Source organism: Salvia hispanica, chromosome 5 (assembly GCF_029641045.1).
Source record: "Salvia hispanica isolate PSC_SH4W2 chromosome 5, Shi_PSC_v1, whole genome shotgun sequence".
Lineage (NCBI taxonomy): Eukaryota > Viridiplantae > Streptophyta > Magnoliopsida > Lamiales > Lamiaceae > Salvia > Salvia hispanica.
The window spans coordinates 44,086,358-44,103,459 of NC_142696.1; the positions used below are offsets into that span (position 1 = coordinate 44,086,358).

Sequence of the window (17,102 nt, forward strand, 5' to 3'; positions counted from 1 at the left end):
GCACTTGCCAAGGCATGAACTTGTTTGGGTTAATTTATGCTCGGTAACTTATTTATGCTAAATTAGGACACAACAATTGTCTTCTACTCTTGAAACTCTAAATCTGACCAATTTCTCATTGGTATTGAGTCTTTCCTTGTATGATGAACCAGATTTGTAGTTCTTGTGGGGAGGCTAGGTTCCTCCAATACAAGGGCGAGGCCACCCTACTCAAATATCTTAAAATTTTGCATAATTTTTAAAATTTTCTTATATTTACTCCTCAAAGTTTCCTCATACTATATAATTTTGTCCCCTTTCATTTATGACTAAGGCTTCACCTATGTTCCAATGAGATTTTCATGCATGCACCTGTGATCTCTCTATTAACATGTAAGATAGAATGAAAAATTGAAAAATAATTAAATTTATATCCATACCAACATGAGATCCTCAATAAATCTAACTTATTCTTAAATTTTGTTACTATATCTTAAAATTGTTGAATGGAATATGTTGTGCCACAATTGTTAAATGGGCTAAACAATGTACCTTGAAAACCCATTTAAATATGGCAGGCCCATATGGGCCCATTTACTTCTATTTCCCATTTTCAATCAATTTCAATACGTTCCTGAATATATTCACCAAGAATGAAAAGGTAGACATTCTGCAATTGTTCTTGCCGAAAAATGTATACACTCATGAGTTGTCACAGGCAAATAATCAAGAAAACTGGTCTCCTCTCCCTCTCCTTTCAATCCCACCACTATTCTCACAGCTCTCCACAGATTGAAGCCGCAGTTGCGGAAATCTGCAAGACATTGAAGCATAACAACTGGCAATTTCTGTTGGAATCGTCGCATTTTCCACGAGACTTGAATCCAGACGTGGTCCATTCGGTGCTGCAAAGAAGCCATTTTTCGCTTAATCCGCGGCGCCTTCTCGATTTCTTCCATTGGTCGACTCATCATCTGGGTACTGCTCAGAGTCTCCATTCCTATTCGATTCTTGCATTGATTTTGTGCACTTCTAACCTTTATGCACCTGCCATAACTCTGCTCTCCGAATTGGCTGAGGCCCAGGTCCCTGTGTCCGATATTATCGACTCAATTCTTAAACTTTGCAATGAATCTGAGAGGTTTCGATCGAGGGGGATTGTGTTTGAATTGTTGATTGATGTTTATAGGAAAAAGGGCATGTGGAATGAATCTGGTGCTGTGTTTTTGGGGATAAAGGGCGGTGGTTTTAGTATCAGTTTATTGTGTTGTAATTCTCTGTTGAAGGATTTGTTGAGGTGTGGGAGAACGGAGTTGTTTTGGAAGGTTTATGGGGGAATGTTGGAAATGGGAATCAAGTTAGATGTTTACACTTATGTGAGTGTTATCACTGCTCATTGTAAGGTTGGGAATGCAAGAGAAGCTAAAAGGGTTCTAAAAGAGATGGAGGAGAATGGGTGTGATCCGAACGTGATTGCTTATAACATCGTTATCAAAGGGCTATGCAGAAGTGGTGCCATTGATGATGCTCTGCAGCTGAAGATGGCAATGGTTGAGAAGGGGTTGGCTCCTGATCAATATACTTTCTCAATATTTATTGACTGGTTTTGCCAGCATAAGAGAGCTTCTGAGGCAAAGTTAATTTTGCAAGAGATGTATGAGACAGGCATAAACCCTGATCATATTGCATATTCTGCAGTGATTAATGGGTTCATGAAAGAGGGTGCTGTGGATGAGGCCTTTCAAATCAAGGATGTAATGGTTTCGCGAGGAATTAAGTTGAATTTGCTAAATTATAATGCTATAATACATGGTCTTTGCAACAAAGGTAACATGGAGAGGGCAGAAAGTCTAGTATTTGAGATGATTAAATTAGGAATAAACCCTGAAATCCAGACATACAATTACCTGATTTATGGGCATAGCCGAGTGCGTAATATGGAGAAGGTCTCGGAAATTCTGGCTTGGATGAATGAAAGAAACTTGGCACCTTCAATATACACCTTTAATGCTATAATAGATGAATTGAGTCACACGGGAAATCTCGAACAAGCTCATCTGTTATTGCGCAATCTAACTGAAAGAGGTGTCACACCTAATATTGTTAGCTACACTACCATTATAAAAGGTTACATGAAAGAAGGTAAATATGAAGAGGGTATGAGGATATTAGATGATATGTGGGAGAAAGGAATGGTTCCTGATGTTTTTTGCTATAACTCTATTATTATTGGTCTTAGCAAATCCAAAAGGATGAGTGAGGCACAAACTTGTCTCATTGCAATGCAGAAGAAGGGAGTGATACCAAATGCCTATACATTTGGGGCTTTAATTTCAGGATATTTGGAGATTGGTGAGATGGAGATTGCAAAGAAGTACTTTGTGGAAATGCTTGATCAAGGTATCGTTCCTGATCTTCATAATTATACAGCTTTGATTGATGGGCTTTGCAGAAATGGGGACATAGTGCATGCTTTTTCCATATTCAATATTATGCTAGAACGACGTCTACTTCCAGATACACACATTTACAGTGTGCTTATAATGGGCCTTTCAAAGAATGGGAAACTGGTAGAAGCAATGAGAATCTTCTCCAGCTTCTGTGATAAGGGGTCTGTCCCTGATATATATGTTTACACTTCGCTCATTTCTGGTTTTTGTAAGCAAGGTGATATGTCAAAGGCTTTCAGTCTTTTCAATGAGATGTCTCAAAAAGGTATCACTCCTAACATTGTCACTTATAATGCCTTGATGGCTGGGCTGCTTAGGTCAGGTGACATAGAGAGAGCCAAGGAGCTATTTGCCGGACTGTCTGATAAAGGTTTGATACCAAACAAGGTTACATATGCTACAATGATTGACGGGTACTGCAAGTCTGCAGATTTGGATGAAGCATTTCGTTTGTTTAAAGAAATGCAACTCAAGGCTGTTCCAGCTGATGGGTTTGTTTACAATGCTCTTCTCAATGGATGTTGCAAAAATGGTGATACACAGAAGGCTTTGTCTCTATTTAATGAAATGAAAGAGAGAGGTATAGCATCCGTACTTACATTCAACACAATGGTTGATGGATATTGTAAGTCAGGAGTTTTGACCAAAGCATTTGAGTTGATCAAAGATATGATTGATAAGAAAATTATGCCTAATAATGTGACCTTCACAATCTTAATCAGTCATTGCAGCAAGATAGGTGAGATGGAAAAAGCAGAGAAGCTTCTTTCAGAGATGCAGAAGAGGAATATAGTGCCAACAAATCTAACATACACTTCCCTTTTACATGGTTACAGCAAAGTAGGGGACATATCCAAGATGTTAGCCATATTTGAGGACTTGGTGGCAAAGGGTGTTGAGCCTGATGAAGTTGTGTACAAACTGATGTTTGATGCATTCTATGAAGGTGGGAATTTGGATAAAGCATTAAAAGACTGGAATGAACTTTTGGGCAATGGTGTATTAAAAGGAAAGGTTAGTGAAATACTGATAGGAGCATGGTCTGGAGATGAAGATATTTCGACTGTACTAGCATTACTTGCTAAAATGAGTGAGCAAGGGTATAAGCCTAGTGTTACTACATGCAGTATCTTGACCTATGGTTTGCAAAGAGTAGGATACAAAGAAGAACTACATAACATTATTGATGCTATGGTGAGCTACGGTTGGGTTCCTCCATCAATGAGTTTAGTTGACTTGGTCAACCAATACCAACGAGAAGATATCCAAAGTGATCATCCCCTGCAAGGAGCACCTGGAGTTGCTTGTCAGATTTAATCTTAATTGAGATGATATGGCTTTCAAAATTTTTTACCATCAGATGCTTCATAAAGCATCTGATGCTGCTGTTCTCTCCATATTGGCATTGAGTATTCATCACTTTTCTTCCAGAGGTATGCTGCTTTCTCAATTTGCATAACTACTGTTCTTGAGAACATATATTTGACCGGATCCCCAAATTTGTCCCATCCTTCAAATAGTAACAATTTAGTATTTCACATTTGCTAAATTTTCAAATCTATAGGACCAGAGCAATATTTTTGTGTGTGAGAAATGCTACTATCTTCTCAGATTCCAATGCTTTTTTAACAGAAATTATAAAAATGGGCTGGAAAATAATATTCAAACAACATGATATCTGAGAAAAAGCACTCAGATCAATTTCTTAGGTTTATTGTTCAACAGGAGAGGATCTCAGTAAAGAGCAATTTAGTTTATTTTCTGATTGCAAGTTACAAACCTAGTAAAAACTCCACTACTTAAATTATTCTAGCTGTTATGAGCTACAAAGAAGCTACTTATAACTGTAACTGGACCAAAAGAAGAATATTTTGTTACTAGACTTTATTCCCTTTGGTAGATCTTTACAAATTCAGCTGTACTGTTAGGCCCTGATGAGAGAAATTGGAACGTACAACGAAACTCTTCTGTCACAGGTAACAGGTAGAGGCTTCTCTCTTTACCATTATTATTTCTCATACGGTTTCTTTCGTATGCAATAGTTTCACAAGTCTATTCTCCAATGCTATATTTGGTGATAAAGTTTCTGTTGTATTCCTAGGGAGCTTGGTAATTAATAATTTGATATGGTGGGAATGGAGATAAATGTTGTGGCTTCATATAATTTGGAACAATTCCTCAATTAGTATTATCAGCTTGATATCCCTAAACTGGGAAATTCTCTATCATCGCATTTTGGAAGAACCAAAGTATATTCGTCCTAATTCTCCTGGACTACACCCATTCCCATTGTTGTTCCCTTTACTAACCAAACATCCCCTTGAGCTGCATTTATCTTTAAGGATTTGGAATTCCATCACAATTAGTGTGAGGTTGAATTGAAATCGCAAGTGCTGTCTACATTTTTATCACTAGATGCATTTTTATCAATTGATGATCCATTAATTTATTCTATTTTGAACTCTTTGAGCATGAAAGTTAAGTAATTTACTGCATTTAATATTTTTCACATTTGTATATCAGGCAGAGCTTGTGCTGAATGACAAACTTATGCACTTCACTAATGTTGATGTTCAAGATATTAAGGTACTCCCTCCGTCCCGCGTTACTTGCACTAGTTTCCTTTTTGGGTGTCCCAAGTTATTTGCACTCTTTCCTTTTTTAACAAAAGACAAAACATCTAATCACTCTTTTTTTATTCTATCATTTACTTTACTCTCTCTTATCTTTCCTACTTTTTTCATCTCTCCTATTTATTTAATATAATTTCTTAACCTCCGTGCCCAACAGTAAACGTGCGACTAACCCGGGACGGAGGGAGTACTTCTTATGTCATTTCAATCTATTTCATGTTTATTATAATGTTCAGTTCTCAGATCTTCTTCATCTACTCTTTGCCATCTCTCTTTTGTTCTGACTCCTCTTTCATAGTGGTATTTGATACAAAGCCAAACCCATTAATGGAACTTTAATGTTCAATGTTTTGTCAATGATTCAAAAGTTCCCGTGCTTATCTCAGGCACTAAAGAAATTTAATTTTCAAAGTTCAAACACTCAACTACCATTCCTCGAAATTGAATATCACTTTATAATTAAGAATAAGTTAGTGTACCAGAAATCCTGTTAAACTCTATTTGCTTCATACTTGATTTGGTTTCAGTGATATAAACATTCGACTATTGGATTCTTTGTTAACTATCGATGATGATGTTAAAATAGCGTTTTTCTCTCTCTAATAATACTACTTGTAGAAAATTAATATTGATAATTTTTAGTTTTGGATTTAAGTGAATTTCAATATTACCTTCATTTTCAAGCAAGTCTAAAGTTCTTTGCGTTGAAGTTTTTTTTTTCAGACTGGTTTATATGTCAAGGGCTGGCAAGGTTTTGCGTGTTGTATTGAGTAAAACCACAAATTCCTCTGCTTTTTTGCAGGCCCCAGTTAATTCCCCTTTTGAGTTTCGGCTCGGGCAGAGTGTTTCATGCGTTAGCTGGGACCTGATCCGCGTAGGCCCAGGGTGAACAGTCATCCTTTATGGCATGGTCTACCAGAGTGAGGGTATTCGATCCTGTTCGCTCCCCATGGTTTCGACCCCAGCCATCTACGGAACTGCACCTTGAACTAAATCAGTTTTTTCCATAAAATTTACAGTGGACGAGATCACAAGGTATTAATTTTACCTATGTTGATGGCTTATTGAGTTTCTGTGAATAAAAGTTATGTATCAAGAGGAATCACCTCTGATGAGTTTTATATGCTTCGTTGATTGCTAAATATAGATATGTGAGTTGGCCTAACTCTAGTTTTACGTTTACAATCTATACCAACTTGTTTTTGTGAAGACAAGATCTTGGAGATTGTTATTTCTTAATCTGTGGATAAAACCAGAATCAAGCTGTACTTTGAAATTATGTTATTGTGGAAACGATTTATAAATTAGTAAATCCCAATACACTACTCAATTTCTAACATGTTCAAATGAAAATATGCAAGTAATTAAACACCTATATATAACAATGATCTTCACTCAATACAAATAATCCCCATACACGTATACATGTGCATTACTCACAGAACTCTCGTCGGGCCCATTAGGCCCGAAATCTCCTCCCAAAGCCCGACGGTAGCCTGCTGAATGACAGTAGGGCTACAGGCTGCGACAGTCCAATATCCGGCCTGAATCTCATCACTGAGCTGCTCCCTCTCCCAAATGCAGTAGCCATGGAAGAACCTGAGCTCCTCCGCCTCAACCATGTTCCTCTTCACCATCTCTGCCGCACACCCCACGCTCTCCTTAGTCCCGTAGTACACTCCCTCCATCACCTTCTCCAGCACGCCTTCTCCTCGAGGGCTCACCAGGAACATGGCCTCCTCCACTGGCCCCCCGAAGAACATCGGTTTCTCTGAGAATAGGCCAGACGCTGAAGGCCGCATCTCCTTGATCGACATGAGCGACGGCCGGTTTAGTATCAGGCCCGTCGGGCCCGGTGGGCCCGTAGACAGTAGCATGATCACCGTCCGATCGAAGATGTGGACTCCGTCTAGCTTCTCCGTGGCGATCAGCAGGCACCCTCTCTCGGGCTTGTAGATGCTGTGGGCCCATTTGTTTCCGGCAGTCGGTTCGCCACCGGAGAGCTCCTCCAGCAGCGGAGCTCGTTCTTGGGCCACCAGTTTGGCTCGGAAGGCCCGCCAGTCCGTGCTGACGGACGGGCCTTCTTCGTATTGGGCTGGACCCGGCATGCAACCTGTTTTTTCCCCCCAAAGATAGCAACTTTAATTAGTTCTTGTTCTTGAATTTAAAGGACAAGAAAATGAAGATCGGAAAGAAATAAGAACATTACATGCTACAGAAAATGGAATTAACTTTCTAGTTTCAAAGTTGCTGCACTTTTTCAATGTGGAAATCCTGCCTCTGATTGGAGAAACAAGGTCCATGGTTGTGCTTGATGACGAGAGAAACCAAGCTTTAATTGATGATCTAATGTCTAGATATGATCACTCACTATATAATGCATGCAAGAAATGGACATAGCATATAATAATATTACATATCTATGGATAAGAGAAACTTTTGTGCTTGCTGAGATGTGGAGTGAGATTCAATTTACACCACATATGGCTCCATGCCCCATACTTTGAAGTGGATATATCATCTTATGTAAAGGCTCTAAGTAGACCACAAAACAATATTTTTACCGATAATTGGTGTAAATGTACAGTGATAGTATGTGGCTCCTTTCCAGCCATTCTTTGTGTTCATTTTGCCCTTCATTGTTGGCTGGAAAAGTGCATTAAAATGGTAGGGATCGAAGTACCCATCCCTTGAAAAGTACCAATTGACCTTTATAGATTTACAAACTAAACGATTATAAAAATCTTTACATTGTTCATTAATCAAATATAAGTTGACAGTATATATACAACAAAGAATAAACTAGTCTACATTATCTACAATTACTTTGTCTTCTTGTACTTGTAAACATAAAGTAGTAAGGATCTTGACGTCATCGATGTTCATTAATTTAGCAAAAGTGCTATCTGGCAGCATTTTTCATTAGAGCAAGGATCTCGGCGTCATCGATGGCTGATTCTGTGACGAGCTGAAGAGGGGTTTTACCACTTTTGTCGACAGCTTCTGCGTTGGCTCCCCTTCATAATGTAGGTAAATTTTTAGTAAAAACTAGATAATGAAATACTAATTTAGTAGTTTAGAGAATAAAAAGGCTATACCTTGTGAGCAAGAGTTTGGTGATTGCATTTCCACCCCTTGAAATGCTATGATGCAATGGTGTTTGACCCTTGGAATCACAAGCACTGATATTTGCCCCATTCTGGAGGAGCAGTTCCACCATGCTGATATCAGCTGAATGACAGGCCAGGTGAAGCAACGAACAACCATCAAAAAGCTCGTCTTCTTCCATAGCAGGGACATTCGGATCAGGATTTTCCTGCTTGTTTGATTTCATTCCTTGACCATAACCTGCATTGACATCTGCTCCTGACAAAACAATAAGGCGGTAGACAGCTTTCTTGTCATTTTTACGGACGCTTTCCCACAATTGCTCAGCAGCTGAAACAAGTTGCTCACTCTCCTTTAGTTTGGGAACAAAACTTTTTTCTACATACTGCAGATCGAGACAACACTAAGATTAGGTAGCTAGATTTTCCATGTTTAGAAGACAAGAGAACCAAAACATACAAAAGCCTAATACCTTTGCAGTGATGTACTTCTCCTTAAGAGCTGTTTGACCAGCGTGATGAGGTTTGGTGAAAAACTGTCTGTATTTCTCAGATTCAAACGACCTGTCATAACATATAGTACTATAATTATACTTAACAAATTATGAAACAAACACCCCAATCACTGCAATCTTTACCGTATTGGTAGTTCATCAGCTTGAATAGTTCTATTTGCTCGCAATAACCCTTCCCATATGGAATTGACAAAGACATTACCCAGCGCTTGAAACATAGAAATGACGGAAGGTTCCCAGACTTTCACATCAAGTGTTAAGGATCTTATCTGTTAGTTAAGAAAAGGCTGCAAGATCAGAACCTAACAGATCCATGAACCACAAGGACCAGAACCAATGAAGATGAGATTGTGTGAGAGCATAAACATACATTTGGTGGACATAATGAAATAGTTAACTAGCCTTGGATAAGAACAAAAGGGAGATTAATTCGTAACTACTTGCCTTAGATACATGCACCCCAAGGTTACGATGAATGCCAGAGCATTCAATGCATATAAGAACACCAAGATTCAAGGATGCCCAATCAGGGTCAGGTGCACCACAGTCGGCACATTTATCATTTCCAGGCACTTTACTCAATGCGTCGATTGGCTTCTCCTTTTTCAAATTAGCTTGAAACTTTAGAGTACTTCTGGTGGCTTGCATTATACTTCTTGCTGAACGATCTTTCTTAGTTTTAAAGCTTTGGGTAGTCTTTAAATCATGATCTGGAGTTTCTACTGAACCGCACTCACTACCTGGACTGAAACAGAACTGTCGATCCACAAATAAAACACGGTACAAACAGATGCAAAGTCCAGGTGACCCACACAAATACAAAATTTTATTTTATTACTTTTATTATTAAAAAACATAAATTTTTCCAAGAACTACACATGCCATAAAAATAACATTAACAAACATTTGTATGTATCAAAATTAGCTACACAATCAAATTACGCATTTGCAAACCACATAAATATTATGCAGTGAGTCTAGTGACATTTACAAATCTAGTGAGTCTTATAAGATGTCATAATATTATGCAGTGAGTCTAGTGACATTTAGAAATCTCAAAAATATTATGTCACTGATAGAACATTTTGTTCTAGTGACAACTCATAGCATAAAAATTGTCGCAACATATATAAAACAAAGAGTTATCCATCTTTTGTTTAATTTCTTACCACTTCGGGTGCTTGTAGCAAAGAAGTAATAACTCCTGTTATTTTTTCGATCCAGTCCATTTGCTCTGCTGAATTCTCTGCCTGCATCAGTGAAAAACTTTAAAGAACATAAACATCATGTCTATTTATCCATATAATTGAATCAGGAAAAGCCACAAACAAAGTTTGGCAAAAGATTACCTGTAAAGTGTAGTTTTTTGAAGGTGAAATAATCCTGAAACAAAATCTTAGGTCAACCTGCTCCGCATCCACTTTTATTGTTGATGTAAGCAAGTTCACCGTATGGCGTGCTACAGATTTCTCATCGTTTACACTGCCATGGTAGTGAGAAGAAAGCCACCTACTCAATAGCCCGGAGCCTGAATCAGACGGGGTATTTTTGTGCATGGGAGTTTGGCTGCTGCCTCCATAGAACTGAGGCCCAACAATTAAGTTGTAAAAAGAAACGGCACTCAGCTAACAGAAATGGCTAACGCGATTCAATTCTTATTCTATGACTTACTGGCCTATTCCATTGCTTCCGATAATAGTACAACATTCCCCGGCTGTCAAGAACAAAAAATCTTCTCTTCCAGTCTCCTCTCAAATTGGAGGAACGTTTAGAGAGATATCCTTGTTTGATGGTTTGTACCTAAACTACAGAAGTCTTAGCTAGAGTGTGACAAAACTAAAAGTAGTTTGCCCGGTAAAGTATGATTGATATAATGATCAAACTTAATCAAAAGTATTGTTTGGATGAATATTTATCACCCTAAATTAGGCTGATTATTTAATCATCTTCCAATACTGTCAATTCTATCATTATTATCCTTCCATCTATCAAACCAAATGCTGCTAAGAATATCAAATATATTTCCATAACATGTACCTTTCCCCCAGCAGCAGCATGCATCACTTCTTCTATCACTTTCTGAGAGCTTCTAAAAACAGGTTGTGTGGCATCTACACGTGGAGATTCAGTAGGCTTTTTTCCTGCTTCGTCAACTTGCTTTATGTAATCTTGCATCCGTTCATTGAGATTTGATATCTCATGGTTCGAATTTTCCCTTGCCTCTTGTGCAGAAGCCAAAACCTGCAGTAGAGCGGCAGATTAGGAAATGTTGTATCCATGAAAAATGAAGAAATGATATCTGAGATGCAACATGTATAACCTGATTAATACAGGGCTCCATTTGATGCAATAGCTCGTACCCCTGACAATGGAAACAACACCAACATCAATATAAACATTATGATCAATCAATATGGGGGGATGTCGATTATACATCATACTTGCTTGAAATAACGAAGATGGGCATCCATTGTGTTGCCAATGGCCTCTACAAACTCATACTTCTTCTTTGCCTCGACAGCTGAAAGGGCGCCAACCTAAAAATGTAAACATGTATTTTGTTCAAAACATCTTACTACTTCCTGTCCAGGTCACTACTTACATTAACAATCAACATACCAGATTAAAGCGTGTTTGCTCAAAAATTGATCTTGCATTGTGGAGTTCCTGGAACGTCTCTCTACCAAATTAGTTAACAACTGATGGTTACCCATGACAACTATCTGAACATTTATAGCCACTTAAGAGAAGTGTAATCAATTGTAAATATGGGAAATGATCATATACCTCTTCTAGCGTGCTAGCTATGTCTATCCTTGCACTTTTTCTCAATGACAAAAATTTATCTCGAACCTGAAATGTAATTATTAATTCATCCATCATGTTTCAATAGCTTACATACTCATGAGTTTGGATTATGGTGAATCTAAAATTCAGAGTACTACACAAAAAAAGGTCATGCCAATGAAAAAAATTCAATGATTCTTGTCATATTTTTTTCCGTTCTTGTTGGACCTTGGATATATTATCAGTATAGATTGTAGTTTACAAGATCTCGTTCCTATAATGGATCCTCTCTCTTACTTTATCCATTTCCCCCCTCTCTCTTACCTTACCAATTTTGCACTAAAACCCTTGCCGTTTCCAAAGTTCCTATTTTTAGGAAACGAAGGGAGTATAATATTTCTACCAGAAACATGCTTTATGGAGATTAACTTACAGCTGGCCTAACAAACATTCACAGCTAGCTTGAGCTTCGTATCGTTCTTTTGAAAACAAATTGTGAATGAAAAAGCTAGGGATTCTGACTAGTATTATGTTTTAAGGATCTTGATTTTAGGGTGAGATTAGTATTTTCTCTCCTTTATTTTGTGTAGAAATCAGTCACGTACTCCCTTAAAGGGCCTTATAAGAGGGAAGGGCTATTGAAACTTATATAGAGGTTACATGATCATTACCAAGTCCACGTGGGATAAGGGTCTCAACACGCCCCACACGTGTGGCCAGAATGATCATCGGACTTCCACACGTGAAACAAAGAAATCCATGAACTTGGGCCTAATGCCATGTTAAAATGGGTCACTTATTCCCTTAAGAGGCCTTGTAAGAGGGGACAACTATCCAAACTTATATAGAGGAGACAACTATCCAATACTTATAGTGTTTTAGTTAATGTTCTCAAATTTTAAAAAATAAAATTCTTATTGTTCAATTATTACTTTGAGTGTTGCATAACTTGGGAATAAAATCACAATGTTATTAAGATGTGATGCATCAAGAGTCCATGTTCTCCAGTGCCCTTTCTAAGTTATTGAGATATCAGAAGTTTGATAAATCTTCTTATACAGATGAAAGCAATAATGCATGTATGCAACTTTGTTTTCATGCAACAATTGAAGCTATAAAGAAAATGAAAATAACTTCTCTTGTAAGAGATCATTTTCAGATATGCATGGCTTTGCAAAAATGTTCTCTATATTGAAATTGTATCAAATGATCATAGATTAATGAGATCATTACATAAATACATATATGAGTAGTTCATCTGAGATAAGAAATTTAAATAATTGAAAATATAAGCTCTATGGGCTCACAATAACTAGATTGAACTAATTTTGATGAAATTAGAAAATCTTATGATATACGTAGAAAGACGAAAAGCACCAACTTGCGTCATCACTGCTACATTTTATCCAATTTTAATCGCACATACCTGATCATAAATAACAGTAGCCTTGTCAAAGCGCTTGTGGGCATCCTGAGTGTTTTCACAATATCATTTGTGAGGTCCAAAATTCATAAACTTAAACAAGAATAAGAAAAAATCTAAAGAGAGTGCAATTAGTGAGAAAACAGTTAGTTCAATGCAACCTTGGTCAACTATAAAAAGATCAATCTAATGGTTTATTAACTGGCATAAATCCTGGTTTTTATGACCTCAAACATATAAAAAACTTCAGAAAAATGTTAGATTTCTTGACAGGGACATGCTTAATACAGTAAAGGCTGGCCATATGCATGCACAAAATCCCTAAGCCTATCATCATCGAAGGTTAACAAAGAATACAATAACAGAAATCTATGAATTTACATAATATACATGGAATTGAAATGAAATGGAAGTACCTTAATGTCTTGGACAACATTAGCGAATTGCGTAAGTTTCTCATTCAGCACAAACTCTACCTGATACATACGGAAGCAAAAAATAGTGAAGGCACTAAAACACTTAACTTGCTTCGTAAAATGAGTTCAGACTAGAATATATTGTCTAAAGAAGCTAAGGTAACATGAAGAGTCAGTCACATTGCTCAAGGAAAATGTATAAGATGGCTGAAATTTGAAGATTAAATTAATGGATAAAAGAAGGCCACTACTCAAATGATGGACATGCATCTCTTTTAGATGATGAAAAGGTTTCAGCAGTTGCAATCTCGTAATGACATGGTATGCTTAATGAAAAAACAAACAAACAGACAAGCTAAAGCTCAGATCATGCTTAGAAATTTTAAACGACACTAAGTATGGATGCACTCAGTTGTACTCCGAACTTGGTTTGAGCCAGATGTTTGGGGTGAGAAGGGGAACGGAACCCACAATTTGCAATAACCGGGTGTACTGATATCTACTGCAAACTAAGTGAATAGCTCTAAATGATACACAAGGATAAGAAATCTATTTCAACCTCACAAAAAGCTGGTGCATCGAAATGATAAAGAGAGAAGCCTCTACCTGTGACCGAAGAGTTTCCTTGTATGTTCCAATTTCCCTCAGTACAATTGCAAACTTTTCCATATCCGGGCCTAAAAGTACAACATAACTTAATTAAGATGTACAATGGGCCTGGAAATTACTACACCAACAGAAACAACAGTTCCTCGTTCTATGAGAACCTTTGTGTTCAGTTATGAAAATTTTCATTGTGTATCTCTAATTGGGGCAAAATTTTCACCAAAACCAAAGCAGCACAACATTATGAAGGTCATGGTGATGACTCAAGTGATGAAAAAAACAATAAAACCAGAATTAGTTTTGTTAAGCTCATATGGCAAAACATATGATTTCTCAAAGCTTTACATCAAACCAATTATTGCATAGAAGCTGCGAGCAAATTTATTAAGTAACTTTTAAAATGAAAAATTTCTACTTCAGAGCTTCCCCATCAAAATGGAAGAAAACTGTTTTCCCAGATATCTTTCCTACCTCCAAATGCAACAGAGATAGGATCATTATGTCCTCCAGCAAATGTTTCAAGGCCGCTTGCAAACGATATATCTCTATCATATGCTTCTCCAAGGCCATCTCTGTGAATCCCACCAAATAAAAAGAGTGTAAAAATGGCAAATTCTACAAAGAAGTAACAAATATTAAGATTCGACTGCAAATCAACATATAATTAACAATAACGATGCCAAATAAAACAATGTAATTAAAAAATCACTCATCGTGTCAAAAGATTGCATGGACAACAGAGAAAAACAACCACGGCTTAATCAGTCAGCACCAGTTAACACTTTTAAGAAGTACTTTTTATATCGGCTTAAGGCTTCAAGAAACGAATATGAAGGAAATTAAGTGAAGCTACTTCTTAACATCTGAAGCCATAGTATTCAACCCAACAAGCACAAATATATGCCAATGCCAGAGAAAAACATAGCTTCTTCCTTCCTCGAGCATAATAGGTTATCAGTTTTATGTGTATAGGATATATGCATGTTCACATTTTATACTATTAGAAGAACTAGATATCAGTAAAGAACAATATTAGATACATGAGTAAAAAGCATGGCTTAGGACTTACACATATTTTCGACAACCTTTATGAAACTTTAGACTTCTTTCCTTTATTGTATCGGCACTTTCTTCCATCAACTGGATCTGCTTTGTTAAACAAGATAATCCATGTTAATCAAGTGCTCATAGTTAAACCACAAGATGTGCTATTAACATTTATTCATTCACAATCTTCCATGCAAAATTGCAATAATAATCAGACAAACACTTAATTTTTAGGAAAATAATGTAGTCTGTGTATTAGGAAATCTGAACTTCAATAAAACACTTAAAACTTGGGTGACTGAACTCTGTATTAGGAACCATTCCGTATTATACAGTGTTGTTAACTGATTGAACTCTGTGCTATTCACAATCGGTGTTCCCTACTAAATAAATTATCATAGAACACAGGTTAAATCCAATAACTCAATAATTCCATACAAAAATCGGATAACTCAATAACTACTGTCAACTTTGGTTGGGCATTTTTCAACTATAATGTTCCCACTATTACACAAATATTACAGACTAAACATCCTTTCATATAATTCGCACAAAACATTAGTTCATTATATCCTTCAAATCTCTTTTATATTCTCCAGGCTGAAAAGCATCATTCGCCAAATAAGAAGAAAAAAATGAACCACGCTTCTATACAATGCAGAGACAAATTGCAGAATGGAAACTTCATTCAACATGTTGAATCTATAAAACATTAATAAGCAAATGCTAAAAAAATCTAAAATAACCATGTACAGAAACAAATTTATAGAAGAACAAAAAACAAAAACCTGTTGACGGAACATGGGCGAATCGTCTAGTCGAGCGAAAAACATGTTTTCTTCTTGCATATCGAATTATTTCAAACACTATATCAATTACTCTAATTGATCACTTCATCTCAGAGGGAAAAAAAAAAAAAGGATGGCACAATCTCCTCACAATGCGATCAGCAAATTTTAAATTAAAGATCATGTTCCTGTGCAAAATCATGACGTAAAACTGCCTCACAGATCAATTCTGGAATGAATAATAGAGATTAATACAACAAATGTAAACAGGAAAATCAAATATGATGAACAATAAATAGGAGCGATTATGGTTCCGGAGGAGAAAATGATGAATGGGTGGTGGATAGGGGAGTGTGTAAAACAGTGTGATTGTTGTGAGCATATTTTTATTTTTGTTTTAATATTCCAATCTTGTACAATAATGTGAGCGGGAAGTCTTGCGATATTATATAATCAATGTTTTATTATATTACACGGATATATACCAAATCAGAAATTATAGTATACGGAGTAAAATAAGATACACAATTTTTATGGAGTATTCAAGGAGATGCTCAACAAGTGTTGTATGATTATAGTAATTTTTGTTGACGGTACATATGAGAGATATTATTAATATTATGTGTATATATTAATATGCAATATATAGGAGGTGAAATTTTTTTTGGTTATATATGGAGTATTCAAGTAGGTGCTCTAACAAGTGTTGTATGATTATACTTTATTGACGGTACATATGAGATATTATTAATATTATGTGTATATATTAATATGCAATAAATATGAGGTGAAAAAATATTGTTAATTTTTATAATTAAGATTATAAAATTTTTCACAAAATATAATGTAGTAGTATTTCTTAAATAACTCCATTAGTTTGTTGTTAAACTGAATGTGAGCCTATATATTTTAATTTGTCAAAGAATCATTGATTGGACACACCACCTCATATTGCCATCGACTCATCGTGGTATGGATGGCCTATTGGATTTTTTCTCGTAGAGTATCGGACTGCGGACAAAACTCTTCATTTTAATAGTATGATACATGAGGTTGTTAAGATGATTAGGAATTAATTAATTAAAAAAATAATTGTTTAAGTACTAATTAATTGCTATTTTAATTAAGAGATGCATGGTCGCATGATCTCAGTCTGTAAACTTTGTTTACACTTTTTACATTCAAAATTAATGAGTAATTCTGATAAGTGAGTAAACCATGTTCAAGACTGATATTTTGTTCAAGAACTTGCAAACTTTAATTTTTACATCATGATGTCATTAGTATGATTTGTACACACTTGATTTATAGCTGAGAATCTATGGAAATTCGAGCTCTACAATCTTCGATC

At 36.4% G+C, this 17,102-nt stretch overlaps 3 protein-coding genes across 10 annotated transcripts; 1 reads left to right on the forward strand and 2 right to left on the reverse strand.

Moving 5' to 3' along the window:
* The first annotated feature begins 631 nt into the window (after positions 1–631).
* LOC125188433 (Pentatricopeptide repeat (PPR) superfamily protein) lies at positions 632–6,227 on the forward strand. Of its 7 annotated transcripts, none has more exons than XM_048085277.2 (4): positions 632–3,862; positions 4,330–4,412; positions 4,953–5,015; positions 5,865–6,227. In XM_048085277.2, the coding sequence occupies exon 1, from the start codon at positions 672–674 to the stop codon at positions 3,744–3,746; it is 3,075 nt and encodes a 1,024-aa protein (XP_047941234.2). In that variant the 5' UTR covers positions 632–671; the 3' UTR covers positions 3,747–3,862; positions 4,330–4,412; positions 4,953–5,015; positions 5,865–6,227. The 7 variants fall into 7 exon arrangements, with proteins under 7 accessions (XP_047941234.2, XP_047941236.2, XP_047941233.2 ...); XM_048085279.2 differs by having other exon boundaries at positions 4,330–4,405; XM_048085276.2 differs by having other exon boundaries at positions 4,358–4,412.
* A 212-nt stretch (positions 6,228–6,439) lies between these two features.
* LOC125188435 (uncharacterized) lies at positions 6,440–7,534 on the reverse strand. The gene is made up of 2 exons (XM_048085284.2): positions 7,272–7,534; positions 6,440–7,175 (listed from the first exon to the last, which is right to left on the reverse strand). The coding sequence occupies exons 1-2, from the start codon at positions 7,363–7,365 to the stop codon at positions 6,499–6,501; spliced, it is 771 nt and encodes a 256-aa protein (XP_047941241.2). The 5' UTR covers positions 7,366–7,534; the 3' UTR covers positions 6,440–6,498.
* A 218-nt stretch (positions 7,535–7,752) lies between these two features.
* On the reverse strand, positions 7,753–15,811 carry LOC125191235 (ADP-ribosylation factor GTPase-activating protein AGD1-like). Of its 2 annotated transcripts, none has more exons than XM_089059600.1 (19): positions 15,752–15,811; positions 14,986–15,062; positions 14,388–14,488; positions 13,917–13,987; positions 13,311–13,370; positions 12,898–12,942; positions 11,472–11,537; positions 11,304–11,351; positions 11,126–11,221; positions 11,005–11,046; positions 10,722–10,925; positions 10,356–10,484; positions 10,034–10,267; positions 9,854–9,934; positions 9,129–9,440; positions 8,808–8,953; positions 8,643–8,733; positions 8,161–8,555; positions 7,753–8,079 (listed from the first exon to the last, which is right to left on the reverse strand). In XM_089059600.1, exons 1-19 carry the CDS (start codon positions 15,809–15,811, stop codon positions 7,965–7,967), a joined length of 2,373 nt encoding a protein of 790 aa, XP_088915726.1. In that variant the 3' UTR covers positions 7,753–7,964. The 2 variants fall into 2 exon arrangements, with proteins under 2 accessions (XP_088915726.1, XP_088915725.1); XM_089059599.1 differs by having other exon boundaries at positions 10,034–10,309.
* Positions 15,812–17,102: the final 1,291 nt, after the last annotated feature.